The sequence below is a fragment of the Nyctereutes procyonoides genome, unplaced genomic scaffold (assembly GCF_905146905.1).
Source record: "Nyctereutes procyonoides isolate TBG_1078 unplaced genomic scaffold, NYPRO_anot_genome, whole genome shotgun sequence".
Lineage (NCBI taxonomy): Eukaryota > Metazoa > Chordata > Mammalia > Carnivora > Canidae > Nyctereutes > Nyctereutes procyonoides.
In genome coordinates, this window is record NW_026575135.1 from 51,256,189 (window position 1) to 51,273,625 (window position 17,437).

The 17,437-nt window shown below is 51.8% G+C and overlaps 1 protein-coding gene across 1 annotated transcript in view; it reads right to left on the reverse strand.

Annotated features, from left to right (window-relative positions):
* Positions 1–14,224: 14,224 nt before the first annotated feature.
* The window catches only part of CATSPER3 (cation channel sperm associated 3), a 31,265-nt gene continuing 28,052 nt past the window's right edge, over positions 14,225–17,437 (reverse strand). The window contains exons 5-8 of the mRNA XM_055302240.1: positions 17,122–17,262; positions 16,653–16,772; positions 15,634–15,791; positions 14,225–14,687 (exon numbers count right to left, since the gene is read on the reverse strand). Of these exons, the coding sequence (XP_055158215.1) occupies positions 14,582–14,687; positions 15,634–15,791; positions 16,653–16,772; positions 17,122–17,262 (525 nt within the window). The 3' untranslated portion in view covers positions 14,225–14,581. The remainder of the gene's footprint in view (positions 14,688–15,633; positions 15,792–16,652; positions 16,773–17,121; positions 17,263–17,437) is intronic.

Genomic DNA, 17,437 nt, shown 5'->3' on the forward strand with positions numbered 1-17,437 from the left:
ACTTCCCAGCTGTACCAGCTACAGGATCATCTCCGAAGGAAGCCTGAGGAATATATGGGGCTCTGAAAGCCCAGTCCTCAAAAAAAAAAAAAAAAAAAAAAAAAAAAAAGGTAAAAAGTCCTGGTCCTCATCTACCTGAAGAAAATTGGGAAGGGGGTGTCATTCATTCACACAACATTTACTGTGTTCCTGCCCTTGGTGCTCAGGATCGAGTGCTGGAAAACAGTTCCTGCTCTCATGGACAAGTAAACAAACACGTGTATAATTACAAACTGGGCTGAGTGCTTTTGAAGAAAAAGAACAGGGGAAAGGAGTGGTCTGCCTGGAACAGGGTGCTCAAACCAGTCTGTTCCGCAGAGGCGGGGCTCTGTCTCTGTCTTGAGCGCTATCATCTCTGGAGCCGGTTCAGGGTCCAGGGCCCAGTGCTGAGTGTATCCTCCTCATGGGTCAACACTTTTACCTGCACAGTGACACGAGGAGGAAGAGATCCACCATCGCCTTTCCCTGATGAGGCCAGGTCACTTGCTGGAGGTCCCCAGCGGGAAGTGATAGAGTGGGTTCCAGCCCGGGCAGTGCCCACTCTGCCTTCTGCACTGGGCTGCCGCCTGCCATGCACCATGGGCAACATGGCAGGAAGGGAGAGGAATGTGACCTTGAAGGGATCATGACTTCCACTGGCCACACATGATGAACCCCAGGAAGGAGAAAAGCAGATCTGGTCCTTGCTTGGTGCTGGACACCCCAAAGGGCTGCCGCAGGTTTAGAGTTGTGAATTAGAAACAGGCGGGTCAGAGGCTGGTGCCCAGCACTTTTCTGCAGGCACAGTGGGGTATCGAGGCAAAGTGCACAACCACCAGAGTGCCCAGTCATTGAGAGGAACCCAGTTACCTCCCCTAGCTTTATGGCCCCAGCCAGGCTGTAGGCCTCCCTCGGTGCCATGGCATCCCTTCGTACAGCTGCCAGAATCATCTAGAAGGGGCAGGGAAGTCACAGCTGGAAGATCCGCCCGGGAGGGGGCACTGCCCAGCGAATCTAGGCCCTGGAGATGGCTTGTGTCGTCCTCTAGCTCCACATGCCTGAGCCTGCTGCTGCCCTGGGAAAATGCAGCAGACACCAGCAGGGTTCCTGTCCCAGTCCCTGGGAGCCAATGGGGGAGACAACAGTAAGGGTGGCTCATGCCCACCAACCTCCCCATCTCCTGGGCCAGTTACTTGGCCCTGGCATCCCTAGGAAGCTTTGCTGTGGTCTTTGAGAGCAAGGGTCTGAGTCCCGGCTCCCCCTCTGAGTTGCCTTGGACAAGAGACAACGTCTCTGAGCCTGTTTCCTCTTCCATAAAAGGGAATAAAAATCACTTCACATAGTTGTTTAAAGGATTGAAGGAGATAACACATAAGACACTCGTTATGGGGCTGGCATATGGTTATTACTGGTAGTGGTGGCAGTGTTATTAGAGCAACACATCTTGCCTCTCCCCGTGAGGGCCCAGTTCCCCACTTTCCACACTAACAGGGCTTCTCTAAGTGTCTCAACAGGGAAAATGTCATATGGAGCCCCACTCCGTTTTTCCCTCCAGCTTTGCTTGGTATTGTGGATGTGAACCACAAATGCCTTTCCCACCACATCCTACCCAGGGACCCATCCTGGCCTTGGACACTCAGGAACCCAGCCCATTGTCCCCTAGCCAGGGACTGGAAGGCCTGGAGGAACAGGGCCCAATCCCTGCTGTCCACTGGGCCTGAGGAGAGGCACACAGGCAGTCAGGACTCTGAGAGATGAGCTAGCGGAGCAGAGGGGGCCTTCAGCCCAGAATTCTCCACTAAGGGGTCCCTGCAACATGGGACAGAGAAGCCTGGATGCTTCATTTGTGCTCTATCATCTTACTGATAGCTAACATCAGGCCCTGAGTCCAGGCCCCACGAAGCACTAGATAACAATTACAGGCTCACTCCTCAGGGGAGGGAGGGGCTCCTTCTCACAGGGAAAGACACTGAGGCTCAGAAAGAAGCAACGGGGGGATCCCTGGGTGGCGCAGCGGTTTGGCGCCTGCCTTTGGCCCAGGGCGCGATCCTGGAGACCCGGGATCGAATCCCACGTCGGGCTCCTGGTGCATGGAGCCTGCTTCTCCCTCTGCCTGTGTCTCTGCCTCTCTCTCTCTCTCTCTCTCTCTCTCTCTCTCTCTGACTATCATAAATAAATAAAAAATAAAAAAAAGAAAGAAAGAAGCAACGGCTCGCCTGTGATGCCACACTGAATGAGACACAGGTGGGACTCACAATCCAGCCCTCTGATCCAGGTCCATGGTCCCCTCCACTGCACTGTACACTCTCTTGACATTTGTACTGGGCAGCAGGGGATCAGGGGAAGGGTAAACAGTTATAATCCATTTCAATTCCTAATAAAAAGCTGGGCTCAGGCGTGCTCTGGGAGAGAAAGAAAGGCACCAGGCCCCCAGCATTTGCCTCCACTAAGCTCACTTGGCTCTGGAGGGAGGGCAACAGAGGGCACAGGTGACAGGGAGCCTGAGACAGCCCTGGGATGAGGGCAGCAGAATGGTGTGGGCAGGTGAGGGCACAAGGAAACTCTCTGGCTGGCGAAGGCTGGAGTATCAACCATCAAATCCAAACTCCTGTCTCCTTCAGTACTACAAACCTCTCATTTCTTAGATGCATGCTTCCAGTTGGCCTTCCTCAGGAAGCCCTCCCAGGCTTCCCCCCAGCCCTTGCTGGCCTGCCTCCTTGCCCCCTCACCACAAAACCCCACTCCTCACACTCCTGTGTAGCTGGTGTTGCCCAGAGCAGGTGTCTACCTACTGTGTTGCTATAGGAACTTCAAGAGACTCAGCCACCAGAGCCCAGCCAGGCTGGTGGGAGGGGAGGGGGTGCTGTGACCTGGGGCAGAGGAACAGGTCAAAAGCAGTTGGGGTGGGGGAGCTGGCTCTGGCTGTCTCCATCATGTGGCCACATCTCACTCTGCACTAGCCCCTGCTGTGCACCATACATATTTTCTCTCTCTTTTAAAAAAAAAGAAAAAAAAGATTTTATTTCTTTGAGAGAGAGAGAGAACGAGAGGGAGGGAGGGGCAGAGGGAGAAAGAGAAGCAAACTCCCCACTGAGCAGAGAGCCCGATGGATGTGGGGCTCGATCCCAAGACCCTGAGCCGAAAGCAGCTGCTTAACTGACTGAGCCACCAGTCGCTCCTATTTCTCTTATGTCTCATTTTATAGATGAGGACGCTGAGGCTCAGGCACGTCATGTAACCTGTCCAAGGGCACACAGCTTTCAGGGACGCAGGTCCCAGCCTGACCACAGAACCAACAGCCCTGTCTAGTGTGGACACAGCCTCCCAGAGGCAGGGCACTGGCAGCTAGGCGGGGAGGCTGCAGTCATGGAGAGTCAGCACGCAGAGGCGGACAGGTGTGCACAGCGGCACCTGGAGAAGTGTCTGCACCCAGTCACACTGGATAAACACCTGCTGAATAAAGGAACTGAGGGCCTGCCTTCCCTTCCCCCTCACTCCACAAAACGTATCTTGGCCCTTTCTCCCTCCCCCTGCTCCTTTCTAGCCTCTCTCTTGCTTCTTTCCTTCCTCCACACACACTTACTCCTTGCTCTCAGCACAGGCAGCTCTGGGCACTGCTTTTAAAGGTGAATCAACAGGGGCACCTGGGTGGTGCAGCTGGTTAAGCATCTGAATCTTGGTTGCGGCTCAGGTCCTGATCTTGGTGCCCTCAGATGGAGCCCCACATCGAGCCCTGCAAGGGGCTCTGCACTCAGCACGGTGTCTGCTTGGGATTTTTCTCTCTCCCTCTCTCTGACCCTCCTCCTGCTTTCTCTCTCTCTCAAATAAATAAACCTTTTTTTAAAAAAAAGTTAATCGACAAAAAACAAACCACCCAATTCAAAAATGGGCAAAGGATTTGAATGGACATCTCCCCAAAGAAGACAGATACATGGCCAATAAACACATGAAAAGATGCTCAGCATCACTACTCATTAGGTAAATGCAAATCAAAACCACAGTGAGATACTGCCACACATCCATTAGGAATAAAACAAAATATCAAGTGTTGGCAAGAATGTAGAAAAACTGGAACTCTTATGCACCCATGGTAGGAACATAAATGGTACAGGTGCCCTAGAAAACAGTATGACGGTTCCTCAAAAAATTAGACATAGAATTATCATATGATCTAGCGATTCTACTTCTGGGTATTTACCCAAAAGAAACAAAAGCAAAAACTCAAAAAAAAAATACTTGTACACCCACGCTCATTGCAGCATTATTCACAGTCCCAAAACGTGGGAGCCACCAAACCTGTCCATCAGATGATGAATAAACAAAATGGGGTCTATGCATATAATGGAATACTATTCAGCCTTAAGACAAGATATTCTGACACCTGCTACAACATGGACGAACCCTGAAAACATTGTCCTAAAGTGAAATAAGCCAGACACAAAAGGACAACTACTGTGATTCTGCTTATCTGAGATACCTGGAGAAGGCAAATTTATGCAGACAGAAAATAGGAAGACGGTGACCAGGGAGGTGGAATGGTCATGGCTTAATGGGTACAGAGCTTCATTTTGGGATAATGAAGTGTTCTGCAGATGGATAGTGGTGATGGTTGCACAACAATGTGAATGTAGTTAACACCACTGAACAATATACTTTTAAAAGGTTAAAACAGAGGGACGCCTAGGTGGCCTCAGTCAGTTAAATGTCTGCCTTCAGCTCAGGTTGTGATCCTGGAGTCCCGGGATCAAGTCCCACATCAGGATCCCTGAGTGGAGCCTGCTTCTCCCTCTGCCTGTGTCTCTGCCTCTCTCAGTGTGTCTCTCATGAATAAATAAATAAAATCTTAAAAAAAAAGGAAGAAAACTGAACAAGACAGGCTATAAAACAGTATATAAGCACCATATCGTTTTTGCTCTTATATATGCAGAGGGAAATTCCTGGATGTGCAGAAAATGTTAACACTAGCCACTTTGAGGTGGTGGGAAATGAGGGATTTTTTTTCATTTGTCCTTTCCAAGCGTCTTGCACTAAACATGTGTTACTTTTGTAATGTGACATGAAACAATGAAGATTACTTTAAAAATACAAAGACCTGTGATCTGCAGGACAGGGAGTGACATGCCCAGGGGTCCCTGTCCTCACTCCAATGGGGTCAGTCATCACTGGCCTGGAATGACATGTCAATCCTCAGGATTCAGCCTCATTTGGGGGCCAGTGTGACAAGTATCAGGTAAACCTTTGCTGTCAGATTTTTGCAGAAATGAAATTTTTGCTTTCAAATACATTCTTCTTTAAATGGAGGCCAAATTAATAGGTGCCAAGAGGAATGTTTGGAGAGAATAATAATTTGTAACTCTCTCTCTCTCTCTCTCTCTCTCTCTCTCTCTCTTTGGCTAAGCAAAAGAGGGGGGGGTCAGGGTTTAAAAATGGCTATTGTAGGCAGGGAGTCTATCCTTGTCCCATGTGTCCCTTCCTGCCCCCCTTGGTCCCCCACCACAGGTCCTCCAACTCAGCAACCTCTGTGCACTCCTACCTTGACTGCACACACACACACACGCACACATATGCACACAGGGTGTGCCTGCCAGCCAGCATGATCATGGAATCTTTATTAAAGAGGTCCAAATTACCAAGGTTTTACTACACTACTAAAAATAGTCATGCTTACTTAGCCTGCTTAATAAGCACACCATTTCTAATTTTTCTGCCTGAGTAAACTGAAACATCATTCCAGAAATACATTTTTACTGAAACAAGAAGGCTTGTTTTTTTCTTCTCCGTTCATATATTTTCCCCCCTTTCCCCTTCTCCCTCCTCTCCACCTCTCTCAGCTCCCTCAGCTCCCTGCCCCCTCCTCATTTTTAAATTTCAAAACAGAAAGGGGGAGAGTAACAGTAATTTGGACTTGGCTTTCACACAAAATGGGCCAATTTTTTTTAAGTGTTGGTAATTTGTCCTGAAAATGGATATAGGGAGTGGGGCGGGGGAAGCTTTGAAGAATGGGGTTTTACGAGAGGAAAATGAGGCCTGAGTGTGCGGGAATGTGTGCTGCACCTTCCCCTCGTGCCTGGGACAGTGCGGGCACGTGTAATAACCACAGCTAATAGCACCATTATTGCTATTATCACATTATATTATTATGATCCATCAGAATCAGACAAAGCATATTAACCCATTTAATTGAACCAAGGGCTTAACGTCCCAGTGACTTCACGGAAAGTGCTTGGCAAACTCTCCAAGACACTGTAGCCACAAAGCAGCCGGCCACTTTGCTGCTTGCCAGCCTGTGGCAGGGCCCAGTGAGGGTTTCCCCAAACTGTTCCTGCCTGTGGCCTATCTGGGAACCTTCCAGGACACACTGGGATGGATGCTTATCCCCACCCTTACTCCAGCCTTTTCATGCACATACCTCTCTGTCCCGGCAGATAAACGCAATCTAATAAAGGATAGATTTACATGAAACACCCCCCCACACACACACACACATACACACAGTGTGGCCCAGGACCCCTCCTCCATCTCCAAAGCTGCCACTCCTTTGGAGTCACCAAGGCATACACCATCCATGGTGAACGCCTAGCTTCATGCCGACACTTCCAAAGCTCCTTGACTCTCCCATAGTCCGGACCCCAGGGTGGGGCTGCTGAGGTCACCCCTGGCCACCCCCACCCCAGGGCCACAGAGACTCGCCCAGCCCAACAAGAGAAGGATACTAGCAGAGCTGCAGCTGGTCCAGGTGCCTGGGGGAGGCCTGGGCCCCCCCAGCTTCCAGCCCCTAGACTGGGCTTTTCTCCTCTCTGGGGCCTGGCCTTCCCTTCAATGGACCCTGAGTGTCCCCCTCTGTAAAACAGGCGCTGGGCCTGCCTGCTTGCCTCGTGGGCTTCGAGGTCAGGGTTTGAAGAGACCCTGGATGTGACCAGTATGGAAGGTTCTGGGGTAGGCTCTCTCCTCTCACTGACTACCTATGGTTGGAGACTCTCTACCAGCTCGGTCTCCCGCACCTCCACCCCGTCCTCCACCACGGTGGCCCTGCCAGCCAACCCTAAGGGAAGCAGCCTGCTTTATTTCACTGGGGATGACAACACCCATGAGGCTTTAGGAGGGCTACTGCAACACCCCAGATCCTCCACTGGGTCAGGAGCTACCACCTGAGTGACATGGCATCGCCTTTCCACCCTGATGTCCATGTCCACTGGGCCTGGGGTGGCCGGGCACAGGATGGCCCTTCCTCTGCCTCAGCTCAGCTGACGTCCAGGGAGTGTGAGGGCCCAACACAAGCACATCACAGAGATTGAGAGTATGGGCTCTGGAGTGAGACAGTTTCAAGTCTCAGCACCACCACTCTAGTGCCACATCCGCCTCTCCAAGCCCCCTCTCCTCACCTGCAAAATGGGGAGAGTGATGAAAAGGCAGAGTGTTTGGCACCATGCCTGTGACACCAGCTTCAGCTCGCTCCTAGGTCTGTACTGCCCACTCCTCCTCTATCCCCCAGGACTCGAAAGCTGGCATAACTCAGGCAATCCATCACTGGCATCCAGGTGTTAGGGCAAGACTCCCAGGCCACCGCCCCCACCCACTGGGACTGAAAGAAGTATCTGTGGGTCTGAGTTGAAGGTCAGGTACAAAAGGCCAACGGTGAGAGCAATCTGGGAGGGCTTCCTGTGAGAGAGAGCCTGGCCCTGAGCCTCAAAGGTCAAGTAGGACTGGAGTGCAGGAATGGAGGAGTACAGACTGAGTCCTGGCAAAGGGAGCATGGGAGGTTTGGGGTGAGGAAGGGGGAGAGAGAGTGGGGAAGTCCTACGTGCCAAGCGAGGGGAGTGAGGCCTCTCCTGGGTGGCAGGAATCCAATCTGGCCAGGTTACTGCCCTGCTTCCATGTTGCCAAGCTGAACACTCAAGTTCCTCAGGATCTGGCTCCAAACTACTTCCCCAGTCCCACAACACCACCACCCCCACACCCCATACACTGTGGTCACATTTGCTAAGCCCTCTATAGCTCTACCATCATTCCTTCGTGCATGGGGTTCCTTCTGCATGGAATGCCCTTCTACATGTCACAGGTACATGCGCACACTCTCCCCACCCAGTTTAACATTTCATTCAAGGTGAAAATTGTGTGATTTTCCCTGATTATAGCATACATATTCATTCTTAAGATTCTTAAAGTTCTGGGGCACCTAGGTGGCTCAGTCAGTTGAGCATCTGCCTTCGGCTCAGGTCATGATTTCGGGGTCCTGGGATCGAGCCCCGCGTCATGCTGAGCAGGGAGTCTGCTTTTCCCTCTCCCTCTGCCTCTGCCCCTCCCCTGGCTCACATGCTCTTTTGCTCTCTCTCTCCCAAATAATAAATAAAATATATTTTTAAAATATTTTATTTATTTATTCATGAGAGACAAAGAGAGGCAGAGACACAGGCAGAAGAAGAAGCAGGCTCCATATAGGGAGCCCGATGTGGGACTCGATCCCAGGACCCCAGGATCACACCCTGGGCCAAAGGCAAGCACCAAACTGCTGAGCCACCCAGGGATCCCCTAAATAAAATATTTTTAAAAATTTTTTTAAAGTTCAGAAAAGTGTGAGGACAAACTAAACCACCTGAACGATGTCCTCCCAGATGTCCCTCTATCTACATATGTGTGTAGGTACACATACATCATATATGTGCACACACTGCTACATACAGGATATCCTGTCATGCGTTACTCAAGAAGCCACTTTTTTCACTCAGTATGAGATCAAGAACATCTATTCTTATTTTAAAAAATCACTATTTTTAAGAGCCACATATACAGATTCATAAGAACTTAACCAGCATCCTCACCAGTGGGCATTTAAGTAACTTCCTATTTTCCTTTCTTTTTTTTTTAAAGGTTTTATTTATTTATTCATGAGAGACACAGAGAGAGGCAGAGACATAGGCAGAAGGAAAAGCAGACTCCCCGCAGGGAACTTGATGAGGAACTTGATCCCAGGATCACCCCTGGAGCCAAAGGCAGATACTCAACCACTGAACCACCCAGGCACCCCAACTTCTTGTTTTCTTCCACTGTCTCTCTATTATAACAGGCCACAGTAACATCCTTATCCATGCATCTCTGTGCACTAGTCATTTGGCACCTTGGGGTAATTTCAAGAGCAGAACTGTTGAGCCATGGGAACACGCACATAAAATCCAACCTGCGTTGCCTTAGGAGAAAGCCACACCTATGGGCATAGCCAGAAGTGGACAAGGGGGCTCATTCTCCATATACTGGCCAATACTAGGTTTTGTGTATTATCTTTGCCACCTGGAAGAGAACAAATATTGCATTGCCACTTTGTATATGTGGTTTTATTTCTCCTTTTCAAAACAAAATACAGATGGTGTCATGTATGTACAGTTCTGTGACTGGCTTTTCCCACCTGCCAACTTTCATTCCTTTTCTGCACACTCATTCAAGGGTCATGGGCAAAGCCACCTACTCGAGCCAAGAGACTCACAAAGTGCCCCCTTTGGGTGCCGACAGCTTCTACCCTTGCTCATGAATTATCTGTGGGTGCAGGGGCAGGCAGAGAGCCAGAAAAAAACAGACCTCAAGGTCAGCACCCAAGGTCAACCTTCTGGGTACAGAAACGGCTGGGGCTGCTCTACAAAGCACTGACAAGGCTGGCTCATCCCACCTGCCAAGTTCACTCCTGCTCGGCACATCCCCTCTGATGGCCAAGCCTCCATGTGGGCACACTTCACTGAAACCCAGGGAAGGGTGACTTCTAAGCCAAACCCTCTGCTGCCCAGGCTGTAATTTCCTGATTAGGCGCAATAGTCACAACCCTTTCATGCACACCGACTGCTTCTTGCCTTCTTCCTCTCCATCTCTGAGGCTCCCAGGGCCAGGGGACACTGGGCCAGCAGACTTCAGAATCGGGCCCTGCTCTGAAGGCAATCATGGCTTGAATCTTAAAATTCAAAAAATAGCTTTGAAAAGAAAGATCAAGGTCACTGTGAGGCTGGAGAGCAGAGGGTATGTGTGTAGCCTGCATTTTGCCCTTTAATGACAATCCTGGCCAAGTGATGGTCCCTGTGAGTGCCTGCTTACCCACTTATAAAATGGAGCTAACAGTTCCTTAGAAGATTGGTGCACAGCTTCATAGGAGAAGGGCACACGCGCCAGACTTGCATGGCTGTGAATCCTGGTTCTTCCTCCGTAGTTGTACAGACTTGAGGCAGGGAGTGGTTTCCATCACCTTTCTGAACCTCAGTTTTACCAGTTTAATGGGAATAACAAAAATACCTTAGTGTTGCAACAAGTCTCAAATCATGTATGTGAAAGTATCTTGTAAACACAAATGCCGAAAAAACAGAATAGAAGGCGTTGTTTCCTCTGTCAACAAAGAGAATGGGCTATACCTTCAGAGCCTGGGCCTGAAGCCTGATTGGATGCCTCCTCCTCTGGAGGCCTTTTTATGAAGAGGACTTTTTATCCCAAACCACCAATCTAGGTAGGCATCAAGGTCCTGCTGGGGAAGGAGGGAGTCAAGGGCTATGTGTGCTGAACTGTGGGGCAATGGGGTGCCTCTGTTGTGAGAACATCATTGTCCCGTCACTGGTTTACAGAGGCTAGGATCAGTCCAGTTTCCCAAGAGTTCTAGAATGGACTCTTCATATCTCTTTGGCTTCTTCCACACTTTGTTTTCAGACTTTGGTTTCACTTCGCAAAAATCCAGCCACATGTGGTACCACCACCCCCAGGGCCACTTCACCTAGAGGCTTCTGAGCCCAGCTGGGGATTCAGGCAGTGGTTTGCAAAGCCCTCTTTAACATTTCCCAATTTTAGTTTGAGAAGTCTCTATTAGACAGAATGATCTTTTGGCCAAATATAATCCAGATTCCACATGGTCAAATCTATTCAGGGGGTTCCATTTGTAAAGGGCACAGTTAGCAACCAAAAATCATCCTAGAATGATCCCAAGCATGACCTGCCTCTCTCAGAGGACATCAGTGAGGATCCAGTTCCCACCCCCTCCAAGGACACCTGTCATGTCCATTTCTCCTCTTTGCAAGCCTCACACTCCAGCTGGGTCAGAACCTCTGCTTAAAAGTCTCTGACTCTTGGTCCTCGGCTTTTGCTTTCTTCTTCCCTCCCTGTCCCAGTTCCTGTTGGTGTAGATCCACCGTATCTGACTGGTCTCTTCACCTGCTCTCTGTTCACCCTTTACCCTGATTCTCCATCACGGAGAAGAGACCTAGAAAGTACCAATTGAGAAAGCATTCAAGCTCAACAATTCTCTTCCCTTCCCTGTCTAGTCCTGGCTCTCCCCCAACCCCCCAGCACTTTGTCACCTAGAGTCTATAGTAAAGTCACAGACAGAACTGAACAACGGTGAGGGGTGGGGCTGACCAGCGGAGCTCCGGGTAGCAGAACATGGGGAAGAGCGGGGCAGTCACATGTGGATAAATCTGTCTTGGTCACATGGGGTCCCCTTTCTCATCATTTCCCAAGCCCTGGGACTAGAACTAGCAGCCATCACTCTCCCTTCTGGGTAGCCTACTTAGAAATTCAGAGCCATCCTCTCTCTTGAGAGCCTGTGAACCAAGTGAACAGGCCTAGGCAACCTGGGGCCAGGCACAGAGACCAAAGCAGGGAGAGAGACTACTGAGAGTGGAGTGTGACTGGGTAAAGGGCCTTTTAAATTAGGAGGGGTCCTGTCTCATCCACATTTGAAGAACACACAAGGTGTGCAGTTTCTAGCATTTCCGTAAGATTTCTAGGGGCTGTTGGAATAAATAGAAGAGAGTTTATATTCTCACTCACTGCCCGGATCTCCATAATATAGGGACTGCTTCCTGCTGTGGAATCAACAAGCAGTTAAAAAAAAAAAAAATCCGGCCACCTTCCAAACACCTCCAGCCTTGGATTCCAGATCCTTCCCACAGGAGCTAGGGGAGGGCCTGAGTGTGACCAAAAGACTCAAGCCCCAGGTCCCCGGCATCCCAAGACAGCTACCAAACCGCCAGGCTGGCAGAATGCAGATGAACGAGCCATCTGGGGACAGCTCTGCTGGATCCGAAGGCTGGGGGTTGGTGAGGAGGGTCCTGCTTTCCACTGCCAGGCCTGGGCAGGCAGAGCACTTCTGCCCCAAGCAAATCAATTGAAAGTCGTGGCCAAGCCTGTTTGAATTGGTGAGGACCCAAGTGGGAATTCCAATCTGCCAGTGTTTGCTCTGCAGACGAATAGAGCCAAAGAGAAATGCTGCTTTGGGACTTTGAGCCAAATATCCGCTGGCTTGTTCTGGCAGCGGTGCTGGGCCAGCCCTCCACACGTCACCCTCTCCCGGCTCTCTGCTCTGTGACAACCTTCTACTTGTGCCCTTAAAGGCGGCTCGCCCCGGCACACCGCAGCCCAGTCCTGTGCCTGGGACTCCCCTGTGGGACACAGGCCTTCCAGGTCCCGCGCCATCTGCCCATTCCATGCCAGCTCCCCGTAGAGACCCCTTCACCGCCCACCCCCAACACAGGTTCCTGACCTCTGTTTCGTGCTCTGGGCGCCACCCTGGTGTTGGCCCCGTGCTTCTCTGCCCCTGACCAGCACGGCCCACTGCAGCTGGCCACCCAGCAGAGGCAGAGCTGACAGCGAAGCAGCACCGGCCACAGCTGACCACAGCTTTCCTCACAGCCTCACACATGTTTCATTTGATCCTTAGAAGTGGGTCCATTTTATCAGCCCATTTCTCAGAGGAAATAGCTGAATTTTCAGATCTGGCACCTTGCCTGAGGTCACCCAATTACAGAATCCTGACCTCTACATTCCAGAACCGTGGCACTTTCCGACTTACCTCCCTGAGGCTGATTTTTTAATCTTTTGTTCACATCCAGGGACCTAGGGCGATTCTCAGGATTCCTGGTGAGACCAGGGGAATGTGTTTTCATATTCTCCTGAGCAATGTAGGCACACAGCATGCCAACCGTGTGCACAATACAGGCAGGCAGCGGCAATGTCTGCTTTGCCTCAGGCCTGAACCGGAGCCCTCCAACGCACCGGCATAAGGTCTTCTGCGCCTCAGGAAACAGCGAGGCTACAGCCCCTGCCCTCAGAGGGCTCCCCTATAGCATGATGATGGGTCTCACCCTCCAGCGCAAGCCTTCTTCGTGCTTTTACACGATTTTCAATTTTCAATTTGGCCCTGAGAGTGTGAACATTTGCAAATGCCAATGACCTGAGTATCTTAGAAGACATGTGCTCTCTGCATTCAAACAACCGTCACTTCCTCAGCGAAAATCTCTCCTCCAGTCTGGCTGGATTACTGCTTCCTCCACATAACCGAGGGCCCCAAGAGAACCAGGACTGGACTGTGGGTTTCTCATTACAGTACCCCCAGGACCCAGCACAGCTCAGTAAGGAGGAGTCGAATGTATGAACAAAACCATGAGGAAAGGTTTCCATGTGCCATTGTCCCAAGGCCTTGAAGGCGCTGTCACCCATAGTGGGAGACCATGGGTCCACACAGGGATTCTTCGTCCAGCTGCTCTGTCTTACCCCATGTGTTTTCTGCTGACCTGACTCCCCAGTGTGGGTCTGGGGCTTTGTTCCCCTCAACTATAGATGCCAGTTTCCTACTCCAGCTCCACCCAGAACATACTCCTCCCACTGTCAGACAGGGCACTGCTAAAGTGATGAACCTCCAGAACAGCCCCCAGAAATGGGAGCAGAGGGGCAGTGCAGGGCCTCTGGCCTGGCCGGTTAGGAACCAGGGGTGTCATTTCAACCAATCCTGCCCTTCCTATGCCTTCAGAAGATTCCATCATGCTGGATCGAGGTAGTGCCAGGACAGGGGCAACCCTGCTAGTCACGTGGCCAGGAATGACACAGAAAATGTCACCTTTTAAGTGAAGAGTCCTAACTAACCATAGGAGGGGCAACAGCCCAAAGGGCCTGATACTGCTGCTCCGTGGACACCATATGAAATGCCCCAGCACTGCTGGTGGGTCACTGCCCCAGGCCAGGCTACTGTGAGCTCCATGCCCACACAATACAGTCCTACTGGTCATGACCACACCCATTGCAGCGTCATTACCACTGTGAGCCTAGAGAAAAAGCAAAGTCAACTTCCAAAGAGGGGTCCCCATGGGAGTAGGTACATAGAAATATTGCTCTACCTGGTGTAAGGCACCCACAAAGAGGAGCCCAGCTTTAAGAGGTCCCAAGATTAGTGTGGTTATACCAGCCCAAAGAAGCCATACACACTTATGAGGTTGCTGGAGGCCTTTCTTGGTCTGGGGTCCTCCAGGAACCCAGTGAGTCCTCGCTGCTGGGGTCAAGGGATGAGACAGCCAGTATGACCCTTGGATGTGGCTTCTAGCCAAGGGCAAGTCTTGAGCATCCCTCTCTCCACTCCCCAGGCCTGACTGCATTATGTGGAATGGGGAGCAATCAGACTTCATGGGTGCCTACCCGGGCCCAACCCCCAGTGGCAGGCAAATACCATGATCCCAAGTAACTGCAGAGAGGGCAATTCAGAAAGCCTGTGTTGAACAAGAGACTGGCTCAACCTGCGAGGCACCTCAGTGCCTGGCTTCCCACGCCCTCTCTACTTCTCATCAGCCTTTTCTGAGGACTGGGACTGCTTCTTCTGTGGCAGGTCTTCAAGCATCAGGCTCAACACGTGTACAATCTCGTAGTACAGCTCCTGAAGCCTGGAAGAGGAGCCAGAGGAGAGGGGGCCTGGGCTCGGGGCGGGGACTCCATGCCACCCCAGCCCCACCCCCCACATGCTTGCACCTGTGGATTCACCACACCTGGTAGGTATGGGTTCAGGGAAGAGCAGGGACTGTAGAACTGGATCAGATCAGCTAAAATCCGGGTCTGCTGCTCTGCCTGTGGCCCCCAGAGTAAGTGATTTTAACCCATGTGTGGGGTTGGAGACACTGTGTGAAGGTGACCAGACACTGCCTGGCCCCACTCTTAGGCCACAAGTGGATGTTCCCTGACCCCCTCCTTGGAGTTCCTCCAGCCTGTGAAGCTCTCCAGGGGGCTGTTGTCACGAAGCCACCCTGCTCACATTCTCCCTCCCTTCATCAAGAGCTCACTGTGACTCCTTGTGCTCATGCCCCTCCCCTTCCTATTCAGTAATGGCCCAGGTATAACTCCAGCTGATGCACATGTAGCATAGCCTTGAGCCCAGCCAACTCAAAGCTCCACACACTGTTTTTATAGAATCAGCTCCCATGTGGCAGATGGAAAAGGGGCAGACACCTCCCCAGAGTCCCAAAAGAAGGTTGTGTCAGAACCAGGCCAGGAGCCTCAGCTCCTGCCCTGCCAAGCAGCACTCTTTCCTCTGACTTCTCAAAAGGGGGCAATGAGAAAGGGGCTGGAAGAGTCCAAGGGACCAGCACCTTGATACCAGGGGAGGGGCAGGGGGACAGAGGCCTCTGGGTCACAGGCCTGTCCATATGGCAGCACCGCCCCTGTGCACACAGAGTCCTACACCCCCAAGAAGGACCTCGCTTCACCCACCCTGCACATCGGCCACCGCCCCCTGGCTCTCCCAGACCACCTGCCTTGGCCCCACTCTGAAGGAAGCCTCGGGACTAGGAAAGGCCTGATTTCCAAGGGACCAGGGGCAGCGGGGTGGGTACTGACTTGTAGACTGTGGTGTCCTGGTTGTCCAGAGTGGACAAATAGACATCAATGAAGGGCAGGCTGGTGCCAAAATCATCCAAGACCATGGGGTCTGTGTGTCGCAGGGTCTTCTTGAAGTTCTCCACCAGCTCACTAAAACTTTTGTAGTCAGCGTTTTTCTAGAGAGGGGAGTATAAAGAGGGCAATGGAGACGAAGAAGCAATAGCCAAGATGCAGAGAGACCTGGGGACCCTTCACAAGGGGCCCAGGCAAAGGCCTGAGCTGACTTTTGGGTTCGCCCTGACTCCTTCCAAGCCTCGATCCCCCTGACCACCATAGCCTCATAAGCCACCATCACTGAAGTGAGTACAGCTGACATGGAAAAGAGCCAGGGAGAGCCCAAGTGTGGCTGGGCGTGTTCTCACTGTGCCCTGGACAAATGGGCATGGTCCAGACAGATGTCTCTAGCTCAGAGAAGGGTCTAAGGAGTGATGCACTGACTGCACAGGGGAGGAAGGGTGGGGATTCAGGACCCCCCAGCAGAGAACCCAGGGCTCTGCAAGAGGAGCTCAGAGAGCTTAGGCTGAAAAAAGAATGCTCCCTCCCCAAGCTTTCACAGGTGTATCGTGCTTGACAGGAGACCTCCAGCCTGGTGTGCTTATCCTCACTCCACTTTAGAAAAACCAGGAGCACCTATCAGGACCTCCATGACCTCACTCAACTCCGTGAATGGGGCCTATGGACTGCCTGGTGATCAAGGAGCCTCAGTCACAAAAGCATTCCAGGCAGTGGGCCTGGCAGTGGAGTTGTGCCCAGGGAGAAGGGAGAAACCATAACTATAGTTCTCAACTCTCTAAGAGGTCCAGAGAAATACAAAAATATAGAGAATAAAGCCAAACTGTGGAAAACACAGAGCATTGGAACCTGCCCAGCCTAAGACCAGAGATGCCCAACACCACCTGCTGTCTACACTGGCCCCAAGGGCCTCTCTGTGGTCACTCCTTCAGGTCTGATGGTCCATGTGCCTGGAAATGGCCTACCTGCATCTGCATCAGCTTGCTGACCTCTTCCTGCTGCCGCCTTACAATCACCTGCTTCTCTTCCATGAGCGTCACATGTCTCTCCAGCATCAGCTCCCGCTCAAACTTTTTAATGGAGTCCTAGAGAGTGGAAAGATGGAGGCAAGACACAGGCTTTCACTGCCTTCCCACCCACCTACCCCCATCTTTCTTCTTCCCTAGCCTTGCATTGCTCCTCAGCAGGATGAGCCCCACCCCATACAGGGCCAGCCTCAACTCAAGCTGCCATCTGCAGTTGCAGTGACTCCCCAAGCCCCTGTCCTGCTGACTGCCATCACGAGACAGGAAAATGCACTGGCTCAGGAAGAAGAGCAGGGCTGGGGACAGGAGGGCCCACCTGACCACCTCCCCACCCCGTCCTGGACACTTAGCCTATGGCTCTGCCTGCCACACCTAAGCTGACCCCCTAGCCTTACAAGGGCAGCCTCACCTCAGTGTGAATGATCATTACACCCACAAACATACTGAGGAAGACGAAGGAGGCAAGCAAGATGAAGGTGATGGTGAACGTCCGGCTGAGAGGCAAGTTCCGACTGTCCAACTGCTCCTGCAGGTCTGTCCAGCCATCAACCTGCTTGGGCAAGGCAGGGTGTGCCCAGGGGCAAGTGCCAAGGCTCATTGGGGCAGGCCTCCTCCTCACCTGTGCTACAGCAGCCCCAGCCCCACTGAGGAGGCAGCTGGCTCTGCCTTCACATCAGCCCCTCACCCACTGTCCAAGGCCTCCAGTCCATACATGGTGGCTGGGG